The following is a 19,800-nucleotide window of genomic DNA, read 5'->3' as shown; positions in this document are numbered from 1 at the left end:
AATGTTCATGCATTTTTAATTTGTCATTTATTAAAATTATAAATATATATTTTAACTCAAAAGTACAGTTTTTAAATTTAACCCTAACCCTTGTGCGTGTTTTTTATTTTGACAGCGAATGCGCACCTGCGGACCACTTAAGTGCAGCCCTGGTTATTTAGCTCGTCATATTGTAGCCACAGAAATTATTTTGTCCATGAAACCATAAAGCTGCACTTTCTTTTTGCCTTATAGTCTGATTTGTCATAACTTCTCCGTTTTGTGGTAAGCTTTTCTTTGGCTGTCACTTCTTCACCCTGACCTGTCTTGTTTGGCTCAGCAGAACTGAAATGCTTTTACACGCGCACTCACATAAGCTCAGCGATTCTCTGCGCGATCAACCTCTCACATGTTTAAGCTTGCTGCGGGAGATTTCACTTGTCATGTTTGCATAGTAAGCTAACGATTAATAAGACGATGTCAGAGGAATTGGTGCACAAATTATCATCACTCACAGATCAGTGCTGTCGCTCTCTATACACAGTTCGCACGATTGCAAAGTGAAAGCAAAAAAACAAGCGCAAATTCAAACGCGATTTCAATATGTCACATATTGACAGTGGCTCACCGATGCCAATGACATAATTACCCAGCTACATTTCTGAAAGAATGCAAAAGCATTGACATATATTTTTCCTTCCTACAATAGCCCGACGGGCAGGGTAGCCCGACTGAAAAAATCGCTAGCCCCAGGATGTCAGGCTAGCGATATTGCAAGCCCTGTATCTGATTGAGGAATCACTCATCTTTGGAAAAGAGAGTTTATTACAGAGAAATGTCTCTTTCCAAAATAAAAGCTATACTATCCGCTTCTTCTGGGCTATATTCTCAGCAGCATAAGGAGAATCATGTGCTAACAGCTGTCTAAATGACTCGGCTAAAGTTAGTAGCATGCTTGTTGTTTTTGTCTTTGCACTAGGATGATGTCGGCGTAAATGTGCAGTCATATTCGTTGTGTTCCCACTAGTGCTTTCAGGTTAATCTCGTTGAAATGACCTTAACACCACAACACGGCAAATCTCCGTTAACGAGCTACCGCCGATCGCCCCGTGCATGGGGCTAGACGGCCAACACGTTAACGAGCTAACTGCGCTAACACACTAGTTCCCACCCATGTAATTGAGCATTGCATGGCACATCCAACATACTGTTTTACTTTAGTCCATGACTCGCTTACCTTCAGGGTCATACGTCACATGAAAACCAAAATAATTCCAAACGCCAGATCTGAATGAGGGTGGGGGAGGTGCCCTGCGCTCTTCCTTCTGACTATGCTGTCTGTGTGGAGCACTCAGTGGATCTGCGCTCGACAGTGCAGCCTAGGCGGAGTAGTCGAACGCAGATTCACTGAGCGCTCAACACAGACAGCATCGTCAGAAGGAAAGTTGATAAAATAAATTACAAATGTTGTATTGTTCGATACATATGCGTACCGAACCGAAAGCACTGTATCGAACGGTTCAATATCGATACGAATATCGTTGCACCCCTAATATATATATATATATATATATATATATATATATATATATATATATATATATATATATATATATATATATATATATATATATATATATATATATATACACAGTGGGGCAAAAAAGTATTTAGTCAGCCACCGATTGTGCAAGTTCCCCCACTTAAAATGATGACAGAGGTCAGTAATTTGCACCAGAGGTACACTTCAACTGTGAGAGACAGAATGTGAAAAAAAAATCCATGAATTCACATGGTAGGATTTGTAAAGAATTTATTCGTAAATTAGGGTGGAAAATAAGTATTTGGTCACCTCAAACAAGGAAAATCTCTGGCTCTCACAGACCTGTAACGTCTTCTGTAAGAAGCTTTTCTGTCCCCCACTCGTTACCTGTATGAATGGCACCTGTTTGAACTCATCATCTGTATAAAAGACACCTGTCCACAGCCTCAAACAGTCAGACTCCAAACTCTGCCATGGCCAAGACCAAAGAGCTTTCGAAGGACACCAGGAAAAGTATTGTAGACCTGCACCAGACTGGGAAGAGTGAATCTACAATAGGCAAGCAGCTTGGTGTGAAAAAATCAACTGTGGGAGCAATCATCAGAAAATGGAAGACATCCAAGACCACTGATAATCTCCCTCGATCTGGGGCTCCACGCAAGATCTCATCCCGTGGGGTCAAAATGATCATGAGAACGGTGAGCAAAGATCCCAGAACCACACGGGGGGACCTGGTGAATGACCTGCAGAGAGCTGGGACCAAAGTAACAAAGGTCACCATCAGTAACACACTACAACGGCAGGGAATCAAATCCCGCAGTGCCAGACGTGTTCCGCTGCTGAAGCCAGTGCATGTCCAGGCCCGTCTGAAGTTTGCCAGAGAGCACATGGATGATACAGCAGAGGATTGGGAGAATGTCATGTGGTCAGATGAAACCAAAGTAGAACTTTTTGGTATAAACTCAACTCGTCGTGTTTGGAGGAAGAAGAATACTGAGTTGCATCCCAAGAACACCATACCTACTGTGAAGCATGGGGGTGGAAACATCATGCTATGGGGCTGTTTTTCTGCCAAGGGGACAGGACGACTGATCCGTGTTAAGGACAGAATGAATGGGGCCATGTATCGTGAGATTTTGAGCCAAAACCTCCTTCCATCAGTGAGAACTTTGAAGATGAAACGAGGCTGGGTCTTCCAACATGACAATGATCCAAAACACACCGCCCGGGCAACAAAGGAGTGGCTCCGTAAGAAGCAATTGAAAGTCCTGGAGTGGCCTAGCCAGTCTCCAGACCTCAACCCCATAGAAAATCTGTGGCGGGAGTTGAAAGTCCGTGTTGCTCGGCGACAGCCCCAAAACATCACTGCTCTCGAGAAGATCTGCATGGAGGAATGGGCCAAAATACCAGCTACTGTGTGTGCAAACCTGGTAAAGACCTATAGTAAACGTTTGACCTCTGTTATTGCCAACAAAGGTTATGTTACAAAGTATTGAGTTGTATTTTTGTTATTGACCAAATACTTATTTTCCACCCTGATTTACGAATAAATTCTTTACAAATCCTACCATGTGGATTCATGGATTTTTTTTTCACATTCTGTCTCTCACAGTTGAAGTGTACCTCTGGTGCAAATTACTGACCTCTGTCATCATTTTAGGTGGGGGAACTTGCACAATCGGTGGCTGACTAAATACTTTTTTGCCCCACTGTATTGTTACGACCCAGTGATGTGTGTGTTGTGTTATGCTTCCCACGGGGGGGATGGCTGTGGGTATCTTTCCCCTTTTTCTCTCCTAGGAGGTGGAAACCTGGGCGTGGCTGCTGGGTATCCGGGTGGAGTCTCTGCCTGTCCTGTGTGGATCCTGTGTGGATAATTGATGGACCACCTCCGGTACTTAAGGACTTAACGACAGCCACCTGGAAGCCCTCCCCGAGCCTCCACCACTCGACCAAGAACCTGTGTGATGATCTATGTTAGTGCAGTGTAGAGTTTTGAGTGTATATCTGGTTGGGATGTCTACTTGGTTGTAAATAGTGTAAATAGTATATCTGGGTGGGATGGCTATTATGTTGTAAATAATTGTAAATAGATTGTCAAGTAGTGATCACGGGTTGGTTCACCTGATATATCACTGTCACTGCCGCAGCCTAGTAGGCGTGAGAAGCCGTTTTCTTTTGTTGAGCAAGTTTTCTCCTGTTTTTCGTTAGATAGTTAGGTAAGTGACTTGTCTTTTGTTTTGGCTTCTTTTTATTTTGGTGTAGGGAAGAGTAGGGATTGTTTTATAGGGAGTTTTGTTCATTGTTTTGGCATTGCTCACTGCCGATGAAAATAAATGGCTGCTTAAATACTTGAAAAAGGTGTCGTTGTTGGGGTTTGTGCGTGGGTGGGAAGTGAGTGGGGCAAACTATTTGTTACGTTTATTTACTTGCCGGGACCAGAACGTAACAATATATATATATATATATATATATATATATATATATATATATATATATATATATATATATATATATATATATATATATATATATATGTCATTGGCATCGGTGAGCCACTGTCGATATGTGACATATTGAAGTCGCGTTTGAATTTGCGCTTGTTTTTTTGCTTTCACTTTGCAATCGTGCGAACTGTGTATAGAGAGCGACAGCACTGATCTGTGAGTGATGATAATTTGTGCACCATTCCTCTGACATCGTCTTATTAATCGTTAGCTTACTATGCAAACATGACAAGTGAAATCTCCCGCAGCAAGCTTAAACATGTGAGAGGTTGATCGCGCAGAGAATCGCTGAGCTTATGTGAGTGCGCGTGTAAAAGCATTTCAGTTCTGCTGAGCCAAATAAGACAGGTCAGGGTGAAGAAGTGACAGCCAAATAAAAGCTTACCACAAAACGGAGAAGTTATGACAAATCAGACTATAAGGCAAAAAGAAAGTGCAGCTTTATGGTTTCATGGACAAAATAATTTCTGTGGCTGCAATATGACGAGCTATATAACCAGGGCTGCACATAAGTGGTCCGCAGGTGCGCATTCGCTGTTAAAATATATATTTATAATTTTAATAAATGACAAATTAAAAATGCATGAACATTTTTTTTGTATCGAAAAAATATCGAACCGTGACACCAGAGTATCGAACCGAACCGAACCGTGAATTTTGTGTATCGTTGCACCCCTAATATATATATATATATATATATATATATATATATATATATATATATATATATATACATACACATATAGTATATACACTGGGTGAATGTGCAGTAGTAGCAGCAAGCAGGTGAATTCTGTACATTAATATGAATAGATATCTGACTATTTTACAGGATAGACAATATAAACATATTTAAAATTAAAGGAATTGAAATGTACATTGTGCCTTGGTTTAGTGTCTGGAAGAGTCCTTTCTCAGTCAATTATAGATGATGTGATGATGTGAGAGGGCGGGTGTGTGTGTTTAGGGCACGGATGGCTTGGGGATAGAAGCTCCTCTTGAGTCTCTCTGTCCTTGCCCGGAAGATGCGGAACCTTCTACCAGATTACAGAAGTTGGAACAGTTTGTTGCCAGGATGGGACGGGTCTTTCAGTATCTGCGCTGCTCTAGTCCGGCATCTCCTGGTGTAGGTGTCCTGAAGCGGGGGGAGAGCAATCCTGCAGCAGCGTTCTGCTGTATGGATCACTCTCTGGAGAGCTTTTTGGTCCTTCACACAGCTGTTCCCAAACCACGATGTCATGTTCTGTGTGAGGATGCTCTCCACAGCGCCTGTATAGAAAATCCTGAGGATCTTTGGAGAGACCCTGAACTTCCTCAGTTGTCGTAGGTGATACAGGCGCTGCCTAGCCTTTTTGGTCTGGACCTGAATGTGGGCAGCCCATGTCAGGTCTGAGGAGATGTGGACACCAAGATACTTGAAGGACTGCACCCTCTCCACTGGAGCTCCATTGATGATAATGGGCTTGTAGTCTCTGTGCTGACCCCTTCTGAAGTCCACCACCAGCTCCTTGGTCTTGCTGACGTTCAGCTGGAGGTGGTTGTCCTGGCACCACGATGCCAGATTCTTCACTTCATCCATGTAGGCCGCCTCATCGTTGTTGTGTCCATGTTGCCATGTTGTGTCGTCAGCAAACTTCACAATGGTGTTGGAGCCATGGGTGGCCACACAGTCTGAAGTGTAGAGGGAGTAGAGCAGTGGCGAGGGGACACATCCCTGAGGTGCTCCTGTGTTGATGGTGATGCTGTTGGAGAAGCACCTGCCCACCCTCACCAGAGTTCTGCCAGTGAGGAAGTCCAACACCCATGCACACAGACGGCTAGTCAGGACGCCAGGTCAGGGAGGAGATATCATCACCCCCACCCGAGATTGGCTACATAGCCCCAAGTGCGATAGGAGAAGGATCGTTGAGTGCGAGAGGAACTGACCTGAAAAATAGGATCATGGCCAAGCTTGACGCGGACCACACACACACACACACACACACACACACACACACACACACACACACACACACACACACACACACACACACACATATATACATATTTACCCTCAGAAGGTCTGCTAGATGATGTTAATGCAGCACTACGGACAATACCTACAACCACGATTACCGACACTAACAAGCTGATCTACAATACGGCAGCAGTGATCAGTGAGATGCTTGGCTACAAGTTGAACAGCCACAAGGGGCAGTACCCTCCATGGAGAAGGAGGCTAGAGGGCAAGATCAAAGTAGCACGGATATATCTGTATATGTATATATGTAAATATATATATATGTATATATATATATTTACATATATATGTATATATATATATGTAAATATATATATATACATATATATGTAAATATATATAGGCGCTCGTGTATAGCGCCTAAATACGTTTATGTATATATATGTTTTCTATATTTTAAATGAAGCTTTTATTGAGTGTTTTTTTGTAAATCCCTTTTCCATTTGAACTATTTATGAATGGATTAATAGCTCATTTAGAAACATTTATACTTCCTAATTTTTGCTGACAATCCAGTGTTTAAATAATAAATTGCTTCATTAGTGTATAAATAAGTATTAGACATCAAAACTTAATTTATGAATGAATATAAAGTGAATAATTGTTTCACAATTAATAATTCATTCTTAAAATACTTTATGTTAATGTGCGTGACTCTCCATATGTACCGCGCACGTCATGCATCAACGTACTTTGTGTGTAACTGGGACACACCAGCCGCTTTAACAAAAGCCCATTATGTTATACAGTGGGCCTGATAATGGCCTGAGGTAACTCTGAGGTAATGTTAGATACTGATAACATTACGTAGGTCAAAAACTTACATCATCACGAGCACTGCTCCATGTGATCCAGTGATCACTGATCCTGATCCTGATCCTGATTCTGATCCTGATCCTGATCCTGATGGGCTCAGTGAGCACTGTGGTATTTAAGGCTGCCCTGGATTATTATAGCTAATGCAGGGATGTTGTGTATTTCATCTGACAATCTAATCTACACAAATGTAGCCAGTGATCATTAATCATGTAATTCAGATTAAAGTCAGCATAAACACATTTGCTCATTTCTTGCAGGCAGATGCATCTCTTCTGCTCTGTGGCTGCCATTGCTGTAAATGTATGAATTATAACATGAATAAAACTTTCTAAAAAAAGAAAATCCAAGCCAAGTCATCTACATAACATTTTGCAGTTGTTCGTTTGTCCCAGATCTAAAAGCACACGCAGCGATGATGTGTTTCTTACAGACTAAAGACTTTCAACATCACAGACAAAGAATAATAGTGACTTTTATTTCTTTTTATGTTTCATGTGAGTCATTGTAGCAGTTAGTTTATTATCTTTGAATCACGCCATCTAGTCGGGAACGGATCACATTACCTGGGTGGGGAGTGGAAACAACAGCTTTCTGTCTGCTGTAAAACAGCTCTCTCTATTGTGCTTCACAACTGTACAAAAAAAGAGCTTTTTTCATCAAGTTGGCACCACTTTAAGAGAACCCAGGGGAGTCATGAGGCTGGAAGAAACCAGGACAGAGTGAATGTGGTGTAACAGATTTAATGCTGGAAAAAAAACCTTATTTGAAACATCACTGGGGTTGTGACGACAGCAGCCACTGTCCCAGTACAGTCCAGCACACAATAATTTTGGGCAATAGGACACAGATATATAGATTCCTTATCAGGCAGGATGTTGCTTTAATAAGAACTTTAACAATATTTCCAGGTGCTGAAGAGTATAAGGGCACCACAGAGAGCGATGTGAAGTCTGAAAACTACAAACTAAAACAGTGTGTGAAACTGTGAGCTTTCCAGACCTTTTTAGTCCTCCTGCAGGCCAGATTACTACTCCGAGGCTACATTAGGCCCTGCTACTGGTAACGGTGGGCTGTTAGCAGAAGAGAGGGCCTCCTCCGCAGTGATGTCAGAGACATGATACAGTCATACAGAATATCATCACTTCAACTAAACATGGTTCTACAATCTACTGAATCGTGGGGTGTTCTTGGTTTTTCACAGACCCCTGTGAAAACATTTACGTGGCTTACATTTTAAGTCAGTGTGGAAGTACCAAAACATGTGGTTCCTCTAATGAGACTTCAGGCTAATTTTAAAAGGCAGTGCATCTCCATACACTCCCATGTTACATGTTAAAATTCACAGGTAAGGTTGCCTTATTGGGGACACATGGTACACACTGTTTGCAATAATTAAAAACAGAAGCTTTTCATCCACTGTTGATTGACTTGTTTTTTAATGCAGGTTAAATTTCTTCAGCCGTTGGACAGGGGACGCATTACAGGGCTGTTTGTCTGCTATCTCTTCAACAGAAGCAGAGGAAGCCAAAGAACTTTAAATGAGCTCCTCGGTTTTTCATGGCGGATTAGGAGGATGAATGAAAAGCATGTATCTGTTGGCTGCAGGCCACATGTTTGCAGCATTACTGTACATATCTTTGGCGCAGCTGGACAGTGTGCTTTTATTTGTCACAGTTTGTGACTAAATACAGCCAAATATTATGAACACACTACATTTGTTCCAAGCTGTGGTTAAATGTGTCACGCAGCAGGGTGCACAGGCTCTGGAAAGAGCAAGAATAAAAGTTTAGGAAAGGGCAGTTATAAATAAGCATTTATAAATGATGAGCCGTCACGCTGATTTGTTTTTCTTTGGTCTGTTTCCACTTTGGGCTTAATAAGCATGTTGCACTTGGCTCCAGCCCAAGCAGCATCAGCCAGCAGAGGGTCTCCATCAACCTTTAAAGCCACAGTCCTGCAGGAGTCCAGTGCAGGAGCTGTTTAATGGCTCCTGCACTGGAGGGTTAAAAACAAAACATGAAGACAACTGCTTGTAGAAGTTATGTGACACACCCTGTAATACACTGCAGAAATATTCTGCTTCAAATTCTGACTTATTTTATAAATGAATATCTACCAAACAGTATATTAACAATATAATAATAACAATGATCCAGATAGACTGTGTGGAAGAGGCTTCCCCTCGTCAGGAACACAAGTTGTCCTCGTGTCTGCAGCACTATGGGGGGTTTAAGCCTTTTAACTCTTAAAAAAGTAATCGTTGTACCCAATCACTGCAGCTCACAGGCGGAGCCAGTGAAGGGTAAAAGGCTGTACACGGTGTGGACGTTGTGTCAGGCCACATCTCTTACTGAGTCCAGACATTTTCAGTCTCATTGCCACAGGTATCAACTCCAGCTTGTAGCCATGCAGCCGTTGCCAACATGTTTCAAAGAATGTGTTTTTGAATTCTGGCATGGTCCTGTAAGACGGTGCCACCAGTTTGTGAAATTTAGATGTTTCACAGTCGTTTAGGAGCAGCTTAGCCAAGAAGTGACTGATCATATAAAATTATAGAGTTTTGTTGCAGAGGTGTATAGTGCATACAAGTTGCCAACGCTCTGCTGACTCACTAACTGCAGATTTCCAAACACAAAAAGTGTGTGCCTCGAACATCATAGCAGGGTTTCCATTGCCAAACAACTCCTGTAGGTGTAATGTGTAGTTATATACACAGTGTACTTGGGTGGTGATGCTAATAGAGCAAAAACAAGAGTGAATATTGGGTTTAAAGTAATCATCTGCATTGAAATATGATTCCAGATGATTGATGGTGTTGTTGTGATTCTGCTGGAAATAATGAACATCTTCACTATCATTCTCATTGTCATTGTATATTACAGTTTGTGTTTGTGTGTTTATAGACTTTTTTTTTTTTACTGATTTAAGTGCTCATTTTCAATTCCCATGAATATTCCCAGAAATATATAAAAACAACAACAAAAGAGCTCTGAGTCAATGGTAACTGCACAGTATGTCGTGCCTGTTATAAGCTGTGGTTACTTAGAAATGGCAGTGTGTGCTACCAACTTTATTCTGGCAACAGTTCGTCTTTTAATCGTCTTCTTTGTTACACGAAGTTAAAACACCTTTAACACACCTGACACTAATGTGAGTCTAAGTTGTATTCTGTTTACATTATACATGCTTCCCTTAGGCAGCATCATTAGAAGACATAGCATAAATTTTCACTGCTATGCAGATGACACCCAGCTCTATCTATCTATGAAGCCAGATAACACACACCAATTAGTTAAACTGCAGGAATGTCTTAAAGACATAAAGACCTGGATGGCCGCTAACTTTCTGCTTCTTAATTCAGATCAAACTGAGGTTATTGTACTCGGCCCCGAAAATCTTAGAAATATGGTATCTAACCAGATTCTTACTCTGGATGGCATTACCTTGGCCTCCAGTAACACTGTGAGGAACCTTGGAGTCATTTTTGACCAGGACATGTCCTTCAATGCACATATTAAACAAATATTCAAAGGAGCTTGCAAAGAAAAGCGTCTGGACTTCTTTAAGTTACTTGAAGACGTTTCACCTCTCATCCGAGAAGTTTCTTCAGTTCTAAGGTCAAATGGTGGAGAGTCCCAGATATAAACCTAGTGGGAGTATCCCCCCACAGAGGGACAAAAGGACCCCCTGATGATCCTCTAATCGCCTGAGCCAACGTGTCGAACTCGGCGTGGGTCCCAATCAGTCAGAGTTTCGGGTGAGTTCATTGTGAAACCTGGCCCCACCTTATCATGCGAATTCCTGAGGTCAGATGGCCCAGGATGTGAGTGGGCGTTAAGGCGTCTGGGAAGGGATCTCAAAACTGGATTATAGATGGCAGAGAGTTGGTGTCGTAACCCCCCGCCTCTGTTCAAAGATGGTCGCTCACAGTGGACATAGATGGCTTCTTTCACTCCTCTTTCAAACCATCTGTCCTCTCTGTCCAAAATGTGAACATTGGCATCCTTGAAAGGGAGAGAGCAGATTTCTCCTGTATTGGCTTCCCTTCATTGGCTCCCTGTTAAATCCAGAATTCAAAATCCTGCTCCTCACATACAAGGTCTTAAATAATCAGGCCCCATCTTATCTTAATGACCTTGTAGTACCATATCACCCTATTAGAGCACTTCGCTCTCGCTCTGCAGGCCTACTTGTTGTTCCTAGAGTATTTAAAAGTAGAATGGGAGGCAGAGCCTTCAGTTTTCAGGCCCCTCTTCTGTGGAACCAGCTTCCAGTTTGGATTCAGGAGACAGACACTATCTCTACTTTCAAGATTAGGCTTCAAACTTTCCTTTTTGCTAAAGCATATAGTTAGGGCTGGACCAGGTGACCCTGAATCCTCCTTTAGTTATGCTGCAATAGACGTAGGCTGCCGGGGGATTCCCATGATGCATTGAGTTTTTCCTTTCCAGTCACCTTTCTCCCTCACTATGTATTAACAGACCTCTCTGCATTGAATCATATCTGTTATTAACCTCTGTCTCTCTTCCACAGCATGTCTTTATCCTGTCTCTACTTCTCTCACCCCAACCGGTCGCAGCAGATGGCCCCGCCCCTCCCTGAGCCTGGTTCTGTTGGAGGTTTCTTCCTGTTAAAAGGGAGTTTTTCCTTCCCACTGTCACCAAAGTGCTTGCTCATATAGGGGGTCATATGATTGTTGGGTTTTTCTCTGTATCTATTATTATAGGATATACTGTACAATATAAAGCGCCTTGGGGCGACTGTTGTTGTGATTTGACGCTATATAAATAAAACTGAATTGAATTGAAGTTTCTACATAAACAAATAAACCAGCGTGTCAGTACATTCAACTTTTAAGGCTTTTCCCAAGTTTGAAACCTCCTATTTACGTATGCATTCTCCACTGGCCCGAAAGGCCTCTGAAACCAGAATAAATGTGTATCGTTACTGGACACACTCCAGCTACATTGAAGAGCTTGAATTTGCACAGTGCTGTCCTTCCAGCTGAGCAAACTTCCTGTGTAGTGTAATGGCTGCAGTGCCAATAAAAACGAATCCAAACAAGCTTTATACAACATGTTCTCATCTCCAATATAAAAACACACAGTAACCTGAATGACAAAGGGCGAGCGACACGGACCAAGAAATAACAAAAAAAACAAATTATATGTTGACGTGTTTATTGAAGATGAAACATTTACATTAAACACAACATATTCAGTACTGTCAGCAGTACAAAATCCATGCTTATCCTCAGGCGACAACTGTTTAACAACAGCTATGACTATAAATGAAAGGGTTGGTTTATGGGAGCTGTGCTGAAGGATGTGTTTGGCATAGCAGAGGTGACAAATTAAAGGAGAGCCCTGGGCGGTTTAGATGCACTTGAGGAGGTAGGAGTTGCAGTTGGCTCCTCTTCCACAGTCGCAGAGCTTCCCGATGCGAGGCCCGTACTTCATGGCACACCGGTTCCCCAACCCGCACTGAGGGGAGCAGGAAGACACAGACTTGTTACTCTGAGCGAGTTTACTTATTTATCTTTGAATGTGGAAACAGCTGCAAAAAGAACTATGAGCTTTCACATCTGTCAGGGAGGATATTTATTTTTTATTCTGTTATTTGCGCACAAAAACTTCATTACTTTGCGAACAGTTATTCAATTTATTTAACAGAAAGAAGAAGATGAATCATTCTTCAGCGCTGTAATTAAATGCCATCCATTACCTCCAGCTGGGCCTGTAGGAAACAGGCTGACTTATTTTGTGTGAGGAGACAGGAGGATTGAAAGCTGTTTGCAGCTTTCCAGTTTCCCTCTCTCAGCTAATTGGAGTTGGGCAGCAGCCTTGATTAGTCTGTAATTGCACTGAATGAAAGAGTGTTGTTGGCATTCCCTTGTTATCTTTTAATTACTGGCAGGTATATTTTCCATACGCTTTAATTAAACAGCAGTGGAGTGATGTACGCAGTACATATTAATGACTCGTCTTACAAGCCGAGACTAAATGACGTCCTTAGAGCCACGGTGCATTAATGTTAAAACCGGGGGGGGGGGGGGGGGGGGGGGGGGGGAGTGACGTTACCAGTGGGATGCTTCCTCTTTTCTCAGGGGAGGAGACTTGATTATGGTTTCTGCCCAGGAGCACGTCCAGTGCCTCTAGCTGCTCAGCACAGAACAACAGAAAAAGTTTGATTTAAATAACATTCATCCACTTTTTGATACTTTTGCACATTTATTCGTGCTCAAACTTTTTAATGAAGCCAGAAGATACACAATAAAAACAAAAGTGTCAAACTAACTGTGATAGAGTGTTAACGCTACACTATGAGCTGTGTTACCCTTTCAGTCAGTTTCACTCAGGTTAGAGTTAAATGTTAAACGTGTTAGCATTTGTAACACTGCACTGTCAGCGTTATTCATGTTAATAACACAATTATGTTACAGAGTTACTACTAAGACTACAGTGAGATAATTTTTTGATACTGTAACTTTATTCCAGCAAACTAAAACATGTCCAGGTTCATTTGAATCATATGAATCATGAATTTATGAGTTTATATGTTTGCAGTTGGAAAAAAATTAGACACATGACAAAGGATACAAATGCAATTAAATAGAAAGAACGCAATTTACTAAATTTCAACTGAACTCTCTGAAAAGCTGTTCAGCTTTTATAATAAAGCTTTTGTTTATTATGCTTATCATGCCATATGCTAAATGGCAAAACGTTCATAACTAACCACAGCAAAAACTTATGATGATAAACAGGCAAAACAGACAAAAGTGACCATTATAATCACCTCTCAGTTTGACGTTATTTACAGCGTGACTATTAATATAACGAGCCGTTGTGCAGTACATGTGTTGATAATTTAATGTAACTTTTTTTTTTCTTTCTATTAAAAAAAATACTTCATCATTATTCACGGATCAAAGAAAAACATGGTTCTAATTATTGACAACGTGAGCCATCATTTTGGCCACCAGAAACCACCGAGGGTCAAGTAAATCACACTTAAGTTTCACGAGAAAAACAAAAAAAAAAAAAAAAAAAAAAACTGTGACGTGCAGCTGCATCCCCACTGAAACCCAAAGACATACAGCAGACAGAAAAGCAGCTGATGTGACAGTTAACAGTTGCTGTCATAGGAAATCCGGGAATATTGCATAAGTCTGCAAACTTTTACTTCTGTTTATTCTGATTGTGTTTAAGCAGCGTGGAAGTGAGAGAATCGCATGCAAATGAAATGCGCTTTATTTGGATCCTACGTGTTTATGTTGATTTGAGTATTTGTGCCTCACAAACAGTTTATACCTCACATGTAGTTTACAGCATCCGTCCAGAATTCTGAGTTTGTACTCAAAACGATATTTTCTTTTCTTAGTTATTTGGCGTCTCTCAGCTTTATCATTAAACTGCTCCCTCCCTCACTGTGGCCTTCCTCCATAAACTCACAGCTCTGCAGATACTCACCAGGTCTCTGTCTACAGCTGCTTCTTGTTTCTTCTCTCCAAAGTCTTCTGCGGAGACTTCCCGTGATGCCTGGCCGTGGCACAGGACGGACAGCAGGCCGACGAGCAGCAGCCCGCGGAGCATCCCGGAGCTATCCATGGTGCTGGTGGCGGTGAAGCGGGAGGGCGGAGGTCCCAGTGGGAGGCAGCAGATTAGAGGCTGAGGAGCACAGTGTCGCAGCAGGTCTACAGGTGACTCTCCCTCCACCCTCCGGACCATGTCCCCTCTTATACCGGTTCACACAGCCCCGCCCGGGAGGCCGCTGCGAGACTACCATACCGGAAAATACTGAAGGGGAGGGGGGGCAGAAGCACGAGAAGCCCACTCTCCTCCCTCTTTTGGTTAGACCACGAGGAACTCACACATCATGTGTAAACACACACACACGTTTAAATGTCTAGAAACCTCATCCCTCCAGCATCATCCCTGATTACCTGCTTACTTCATTTCCTGTGTGATAAAGGAAGGAGGGATTTTCATTCTGAACGTCTTTGCCCATCAAAATAACTTTTACTGTTGTAGCACCGCCATGTATCACAACGAAGTTATCATGTAGTCACATCAAATTACATCCTGAATAAAATATTCATATTTTAAATATTTATTTTCATATGAATTGTGTTGTAGGGCAGGTACTTATATATAAATATATATTTTAGATTACATCAGAAAACATCACACACAGTTGAGAGAATTACCTTCAACACCACTGTGTGTAAAACTGCCACTTCTGCATTCTTACTTCAAGTCTAACAAACACAAGTAAGAAATTCTTCCTCGGTAAGAAGAGCAGAAGCGTTTTCATGGAGCTGTGGCCTGAAACGGCCCTGGATCAAACTGTTATGGCTGGATTATTTCTCCTTAACTCTTTAGGCAGAGGTGAGCAGTGTTACAGTTTATATCCCTGCTTCCACCCTGCAGAGGCCCTCAGTCTCCTCCCAGTCACCTGTCTGACACACCCACTCCACCTTATCCCAGTTTCTCTACCTGCACCTCACTCATCATTCCTTTGTTTCCTGTAAACTCACCTCTCACCCTTTCAAACATGTTTAGTCGCCTGTCTACCAACCTGACTGCCACCCAGCAAGATCATCTTTTAAATAATAATTTGCGGAGTGCATCAGAGCAGTGACAGTACAAGAAGCAATACAGGCCAAAAGATCCATAACTGTTAGAGGCTGAGAAGCAGAAGCAAAAATGAGAGCCTGTGTGTGTGTGTGTGTGTGTGTGTGTGTGTGTGTGTGTGTGTGTGTGTGTGTGTGTGTGTGTGTGTGTGTGAGAGAGAGAGAGGTTTGGGGTCAATACTATTGAGCGTTTATTTTACATTACACTGACAAAACAAAGACTGGCTCTCTGTACTGATGATACAAGTCGGTGAGAATTACAACCCCACAAATAGCTGCAAGGCTTGTTGGAACGTTTGACTGCCTTTTTAAAAAGTTGCTTCAACTCTAAACAAACAAGCTTTTTTATCCATGCTTTGATTTTTCCAGGCCCCCTTTTCCAAAGAAACTTGTCATTGCTGTCCTGGCTGATTTTGGAGAACGAAGACAAACTTGACAGTGATTTCCACGTGTGTTTAAATAAGTATCAGGAATATTTAAGTGTTTCTACGAGGAGGATGACACAAAAGCTATATTTTTGAAGTGTATTTGGCCACAGTCTTAACAAAAATTGTACCATAATGGTTGTTTTCAAGAGACATTTTGACACGTCACAGCAGGACCTGATAACACTGACAGTGGGTATAATAGTGATATTAATCAGGTGTGGGGAAGCTGTATTTATGAAATTCTTTTTTTTATTTTATTTTTTTTATTAACATTTTAGAATCACTATACAATACCATCAACTTCAGCTATCTTTCAGTACATATATATTTTTCTTTTTTTCTATATTTAAACAACTAAAATATCCATACAATAAGAATAAAAGAAAAAGAAGAAAAGAAAAAGAAGCAAAACAGGAAACAACAAACAACATAAATAAAAAATACATAAGGAAAAAGAAAAAGGAAAGAAAAATAAATAAATAAATATAGGGAGTGTTTTTGTTTCCATTAATGTAACTAATATTTCCTCTAGTCTTCTAGTAGTTAACAAAGTCAAAATCTAAAGCAAAAGCAAAAACTGCCCTGCGTTTTCTAATGTAGTCCATCCATTTCTTCCATCGTGATACAAACAGGTCCCTCTTGTAGTTCACATCTGCTGTCATTTTCTCCATTCTGTAAATGTCCAATGTGATGTTCATCCACATGTTCATAGTTGGGCTCTCTGAAGAAAGCCATTTTTTGTGATGGCTTTTTTGCCAGCTGCCAGTAAAATATTAAACAAGTATTTATCGTTCTTTGTCCATCCTTCTGGCATAAGTCCAAAAAATAGAGTTTTACTTTCCAAAGGTAAATATCTTCCAAATGTCTCTTGTATTGCTGCATGTATTCCCTTCCAATAAGTTTTAATAACATGACAGTCCCAGAAAACATGATAGTGATTGCATTTGTATTTCCACAATTTCTCCAGCAAGAGGGAGGGTTACCTTCATAGTGAGATTTTTGGTGAGGTGTAATAAAATATCTTATCAGGCATTTCCACCCAAATTCCCTCCAGCTCTGTGAGCTGCTACATTTCCATTGATATGCCCATATTGTTGTCCATTCTTCCCCCTCTATCTCCATTCCTCCCTCCATTTCCCATTTTGTTTTGATATACAAGGTTGAGTGTAATTTCATATTTGTTAATCCTTTATAGAGGTCACCTATAATACCTCTATTTTTATTTGAACTATATGCCCTTTTAAATACGTCTAGCAGCTGTTTACTTAATTCAGCCTTAGCTTTTATCGTTTTATTGACAAAATGCCTCATCTGTAGATATCTATAAAAATCCTGTGTTTCTAATGAATATTTATCTTTCATTTTATCAAAACTAATTAGTCTCCCTTCCTCCATTACCATACATAAAGCTGTTAATCCTTTATATGTCCAATCTTTGAATCTGGTGTCCAATTTATTTGGAGCAAAATGTGTGTCATATGCACACCACTTAAGAACTGCTATATCCTCTTCTAGTTTATATTCTTTTATTACTGTTTCCCAAATTTTAAAAGTCAACTTGATCCATGGATTTTCAATAGTTTTTATTAAATTTTGCAAGCTTCTGTCTGCTATAATAGCTTGTATGGGGATGGAAGTCAGACCCTCCTCAATGGCTTTCCATTGAGCATCGTATGAAGGATTACACCAGCATATCATAGGCCTTAATTGTGCTGCCCAATAATATTCCCTAAGAGAAGGTAAGCCCCACCCCCCTTTTCCTTTGTTAAGTTGTAGGGTTTTAAATCTAATTCGGGGCCTAAAGGCATAAAAGAAAAACAACACAGGACATATTGGAGGAAATTAGGAAAACAAGAAATGAAATAAATGATTTGACCACATATGAAATTTAAAAAAATTAATGTTTCTTAAACAAAGGTATTATGAGGGAGGATCAAAAGCAATGAATGTATTAGCCTGGAAACTAAAAAAGAAAATAGCAGATAATACAGTTCACAAAATCAAACATCCAGTGACAAAACTAATAAAAAATAAACCAATAGAAGTTCAGAGTGCATTTGAAACATTTTATAAGACTCTTTATGCTAATAACACAGAGAGTAGTATAGTTGAAATTAACAGTTTTTTAGCTTCTCTTGATTTACCAGTACTGAATGAAGAACAGAATAAAACTTTGATTGAAGATATAACAGAAAAGGAACTAAGAATAGCAATAAGTAAAGTTAAAATAAATAAATCTCCAGGATCAGATGGATATACGTCAGAATGGTACAAGGAGCTAAAAGAAGAATTAATACCAGTGATGCTTCTAACAATGAATTGGGTCCTAAAGAAGGCTCAAGTACCTTCTAGCTGGAAAGAAGCGATTATCTCTGCCATCCCAAAAGAAAATAAGGAAAAATTAGAATGTGCGTCATATAGACCAATATCTGTTCTTAATACAGATTACAAGCTGTTTACATCTATCATGACTAGACGACTAGAAAATTTCTTACCTAATCTAATTCATAATGATCAAACAGGTTTTATCCGAGAGCGCCAAATACAAGATAATGTACGACGGACATTACAAAGTATTAATCATATTCAAAAGAATGAAATAGAAGCAATGGTAATCAGTATCGATGCAGAAAAAGCATTCGATTCAGTCAATTGGAACTTTCTTTACCGAGTCTTGCATAGATTTGGCTTTCACGAAAATATAATTAAGACAATACAGGCACTTTATGATAACCCTACGGCAAGGATTAAAATTAATGGCTACCTATGGCTGTGTGTGCTCACCATTATTATTTGCGTTATATCTGGAACCATTGGCTCAATATATAAGACAAAATAAAGAAGTAGAAGGTATTAATATCCATGAAAAGGAGCATAAATTAGCCTGCTATGCAGATGATAGTTTAATATTTTTGGGTCAACCATCAAATTCTTTACCTAAATTAATGCAATCATTTGAATACTTTGGTCGACTATCTGGATATAGGGTTAATATGAGTAAAACACAATTGCTTAAGTACAATTATATTCCATCAGAAGAAATTAAAAATAAGTATCAATTAGCATGGCAAACAGAGTACTTTAAATATCTAGGAGTCATAATACCGAAGGATCTTACAGAACTATTAGAACGAAATTATTTACCAATACAAAAAAAAATTAAGGAAGCTATAGCGAGATGGAATCGAATTCCATATTTAAGTTTATATTCGAGAATAGACTCAATTAAAATTAATATTCTTCCTAAATTATTATATTTATTCCAAACATTACCAATAGAAATTAACCAGAAACAGTTTAATGAATGGGATAAAATTTTGTCAAGATACATATGGCAAGGAAAATTTATGAAATTCTTAATTCAGCATGAATATAAATATCTGTTGTTTGTTGTTTGTTATCATTATTATCGTCCACATAACAGAATCTATTCCTAACGGCGTCGACGACATGCTTCAGTGTATCACAATAATACGTTTTAAATACAATTTTATGAAATATTTTAGAAAAAAAATGTAAATGGTTTAACGATAAAGCTTTCATCCTTCTAAAGAAGACTGTGTGTTTGCATCGATTCCTACAAGCTGAGTCCAACTTGTGTCTGCTTTTCACCATCGTTTGATTGGAACTGTAACTCAACAAAAGCTCTGAGCTCCAGCGAGTCGTGTGTGTGTGCACCATGGGCCTCGTTTTTCAGTGAATGTATCGGCCACCGAAACTCAAAAGTCTGCTGCTGACAGCGGCCTCTCAGGGGACGCTTACTGCACTGCTGGAAAACCCCTTTAAATTTAGTAACAGAGAAAAATGAGTCAGCAGCTGACCTTGTAGTTATGCACAAAGAAGGAATTATAAGAAGGCTTGTTGTTCTG

The 19,800-nt window shown here is 40.2% G+C and overlaps 1 protein-coding gene across 2 annotated transcripts; it reads right to left on the bottom strand.

Annotated features, from left to right (window-relative positions):
• Positions 1-12,115: 12,115 nt before the first annotated feature.
• Positions 12,116-14,642, bottom strand: cartl (cocaine- and amphetamine-regulated transcript-like). Of its 2 annotated transcripts, XM_085412608.1 has the most exons (3): positions 14,341-14,642; positions 12,949-13,026; positions 12,116-12,351 (listed from the first exon to the last, which is right to left on the bottom strand). In XM_085412608.1, exons 1-3 carry the CDS (start codon positions 14,596-14,598, stop codon positions 12,244-12,246), a joined length of 444 nt encoding a protein of 147 aa, XP_085268734.1. In that variant the 5' UTR covers positions 14,599-14,642; the 3' UTR covers positions 12,116-12,243. The 2 variants fall into 2 exon arrangements, with proteins under 2 accessions (XP_085268734.1, XP_085268743.1); XM_085412617.1 differs by lacking the exon at positions 12,949-13,026.
• Positions 14,643-19,800: the final 5,158 nt, after the last annotated feature.

The sequence above is a fragment of the Rhamphochromis longiceps genome, linkage group LG1, assembly GCF_057381845.1.
Source record: "Rhamphochromis longiceps isolate RC_006_pf linkage group LG1, R_longiceps_female_GT1.1, whole genome shotgun sequence".
Taxonomy (NCBI): domain Eukaryota; kingdom Metazoa; phylum Chordata; class Actinopteri; order Cichliformes; family Cichlidae; genus Rhamphochromis; species Rhamphochromis longiceps.
This window is presented reverse-complemented; position numbering and strand designations above follow the sequence as displayed.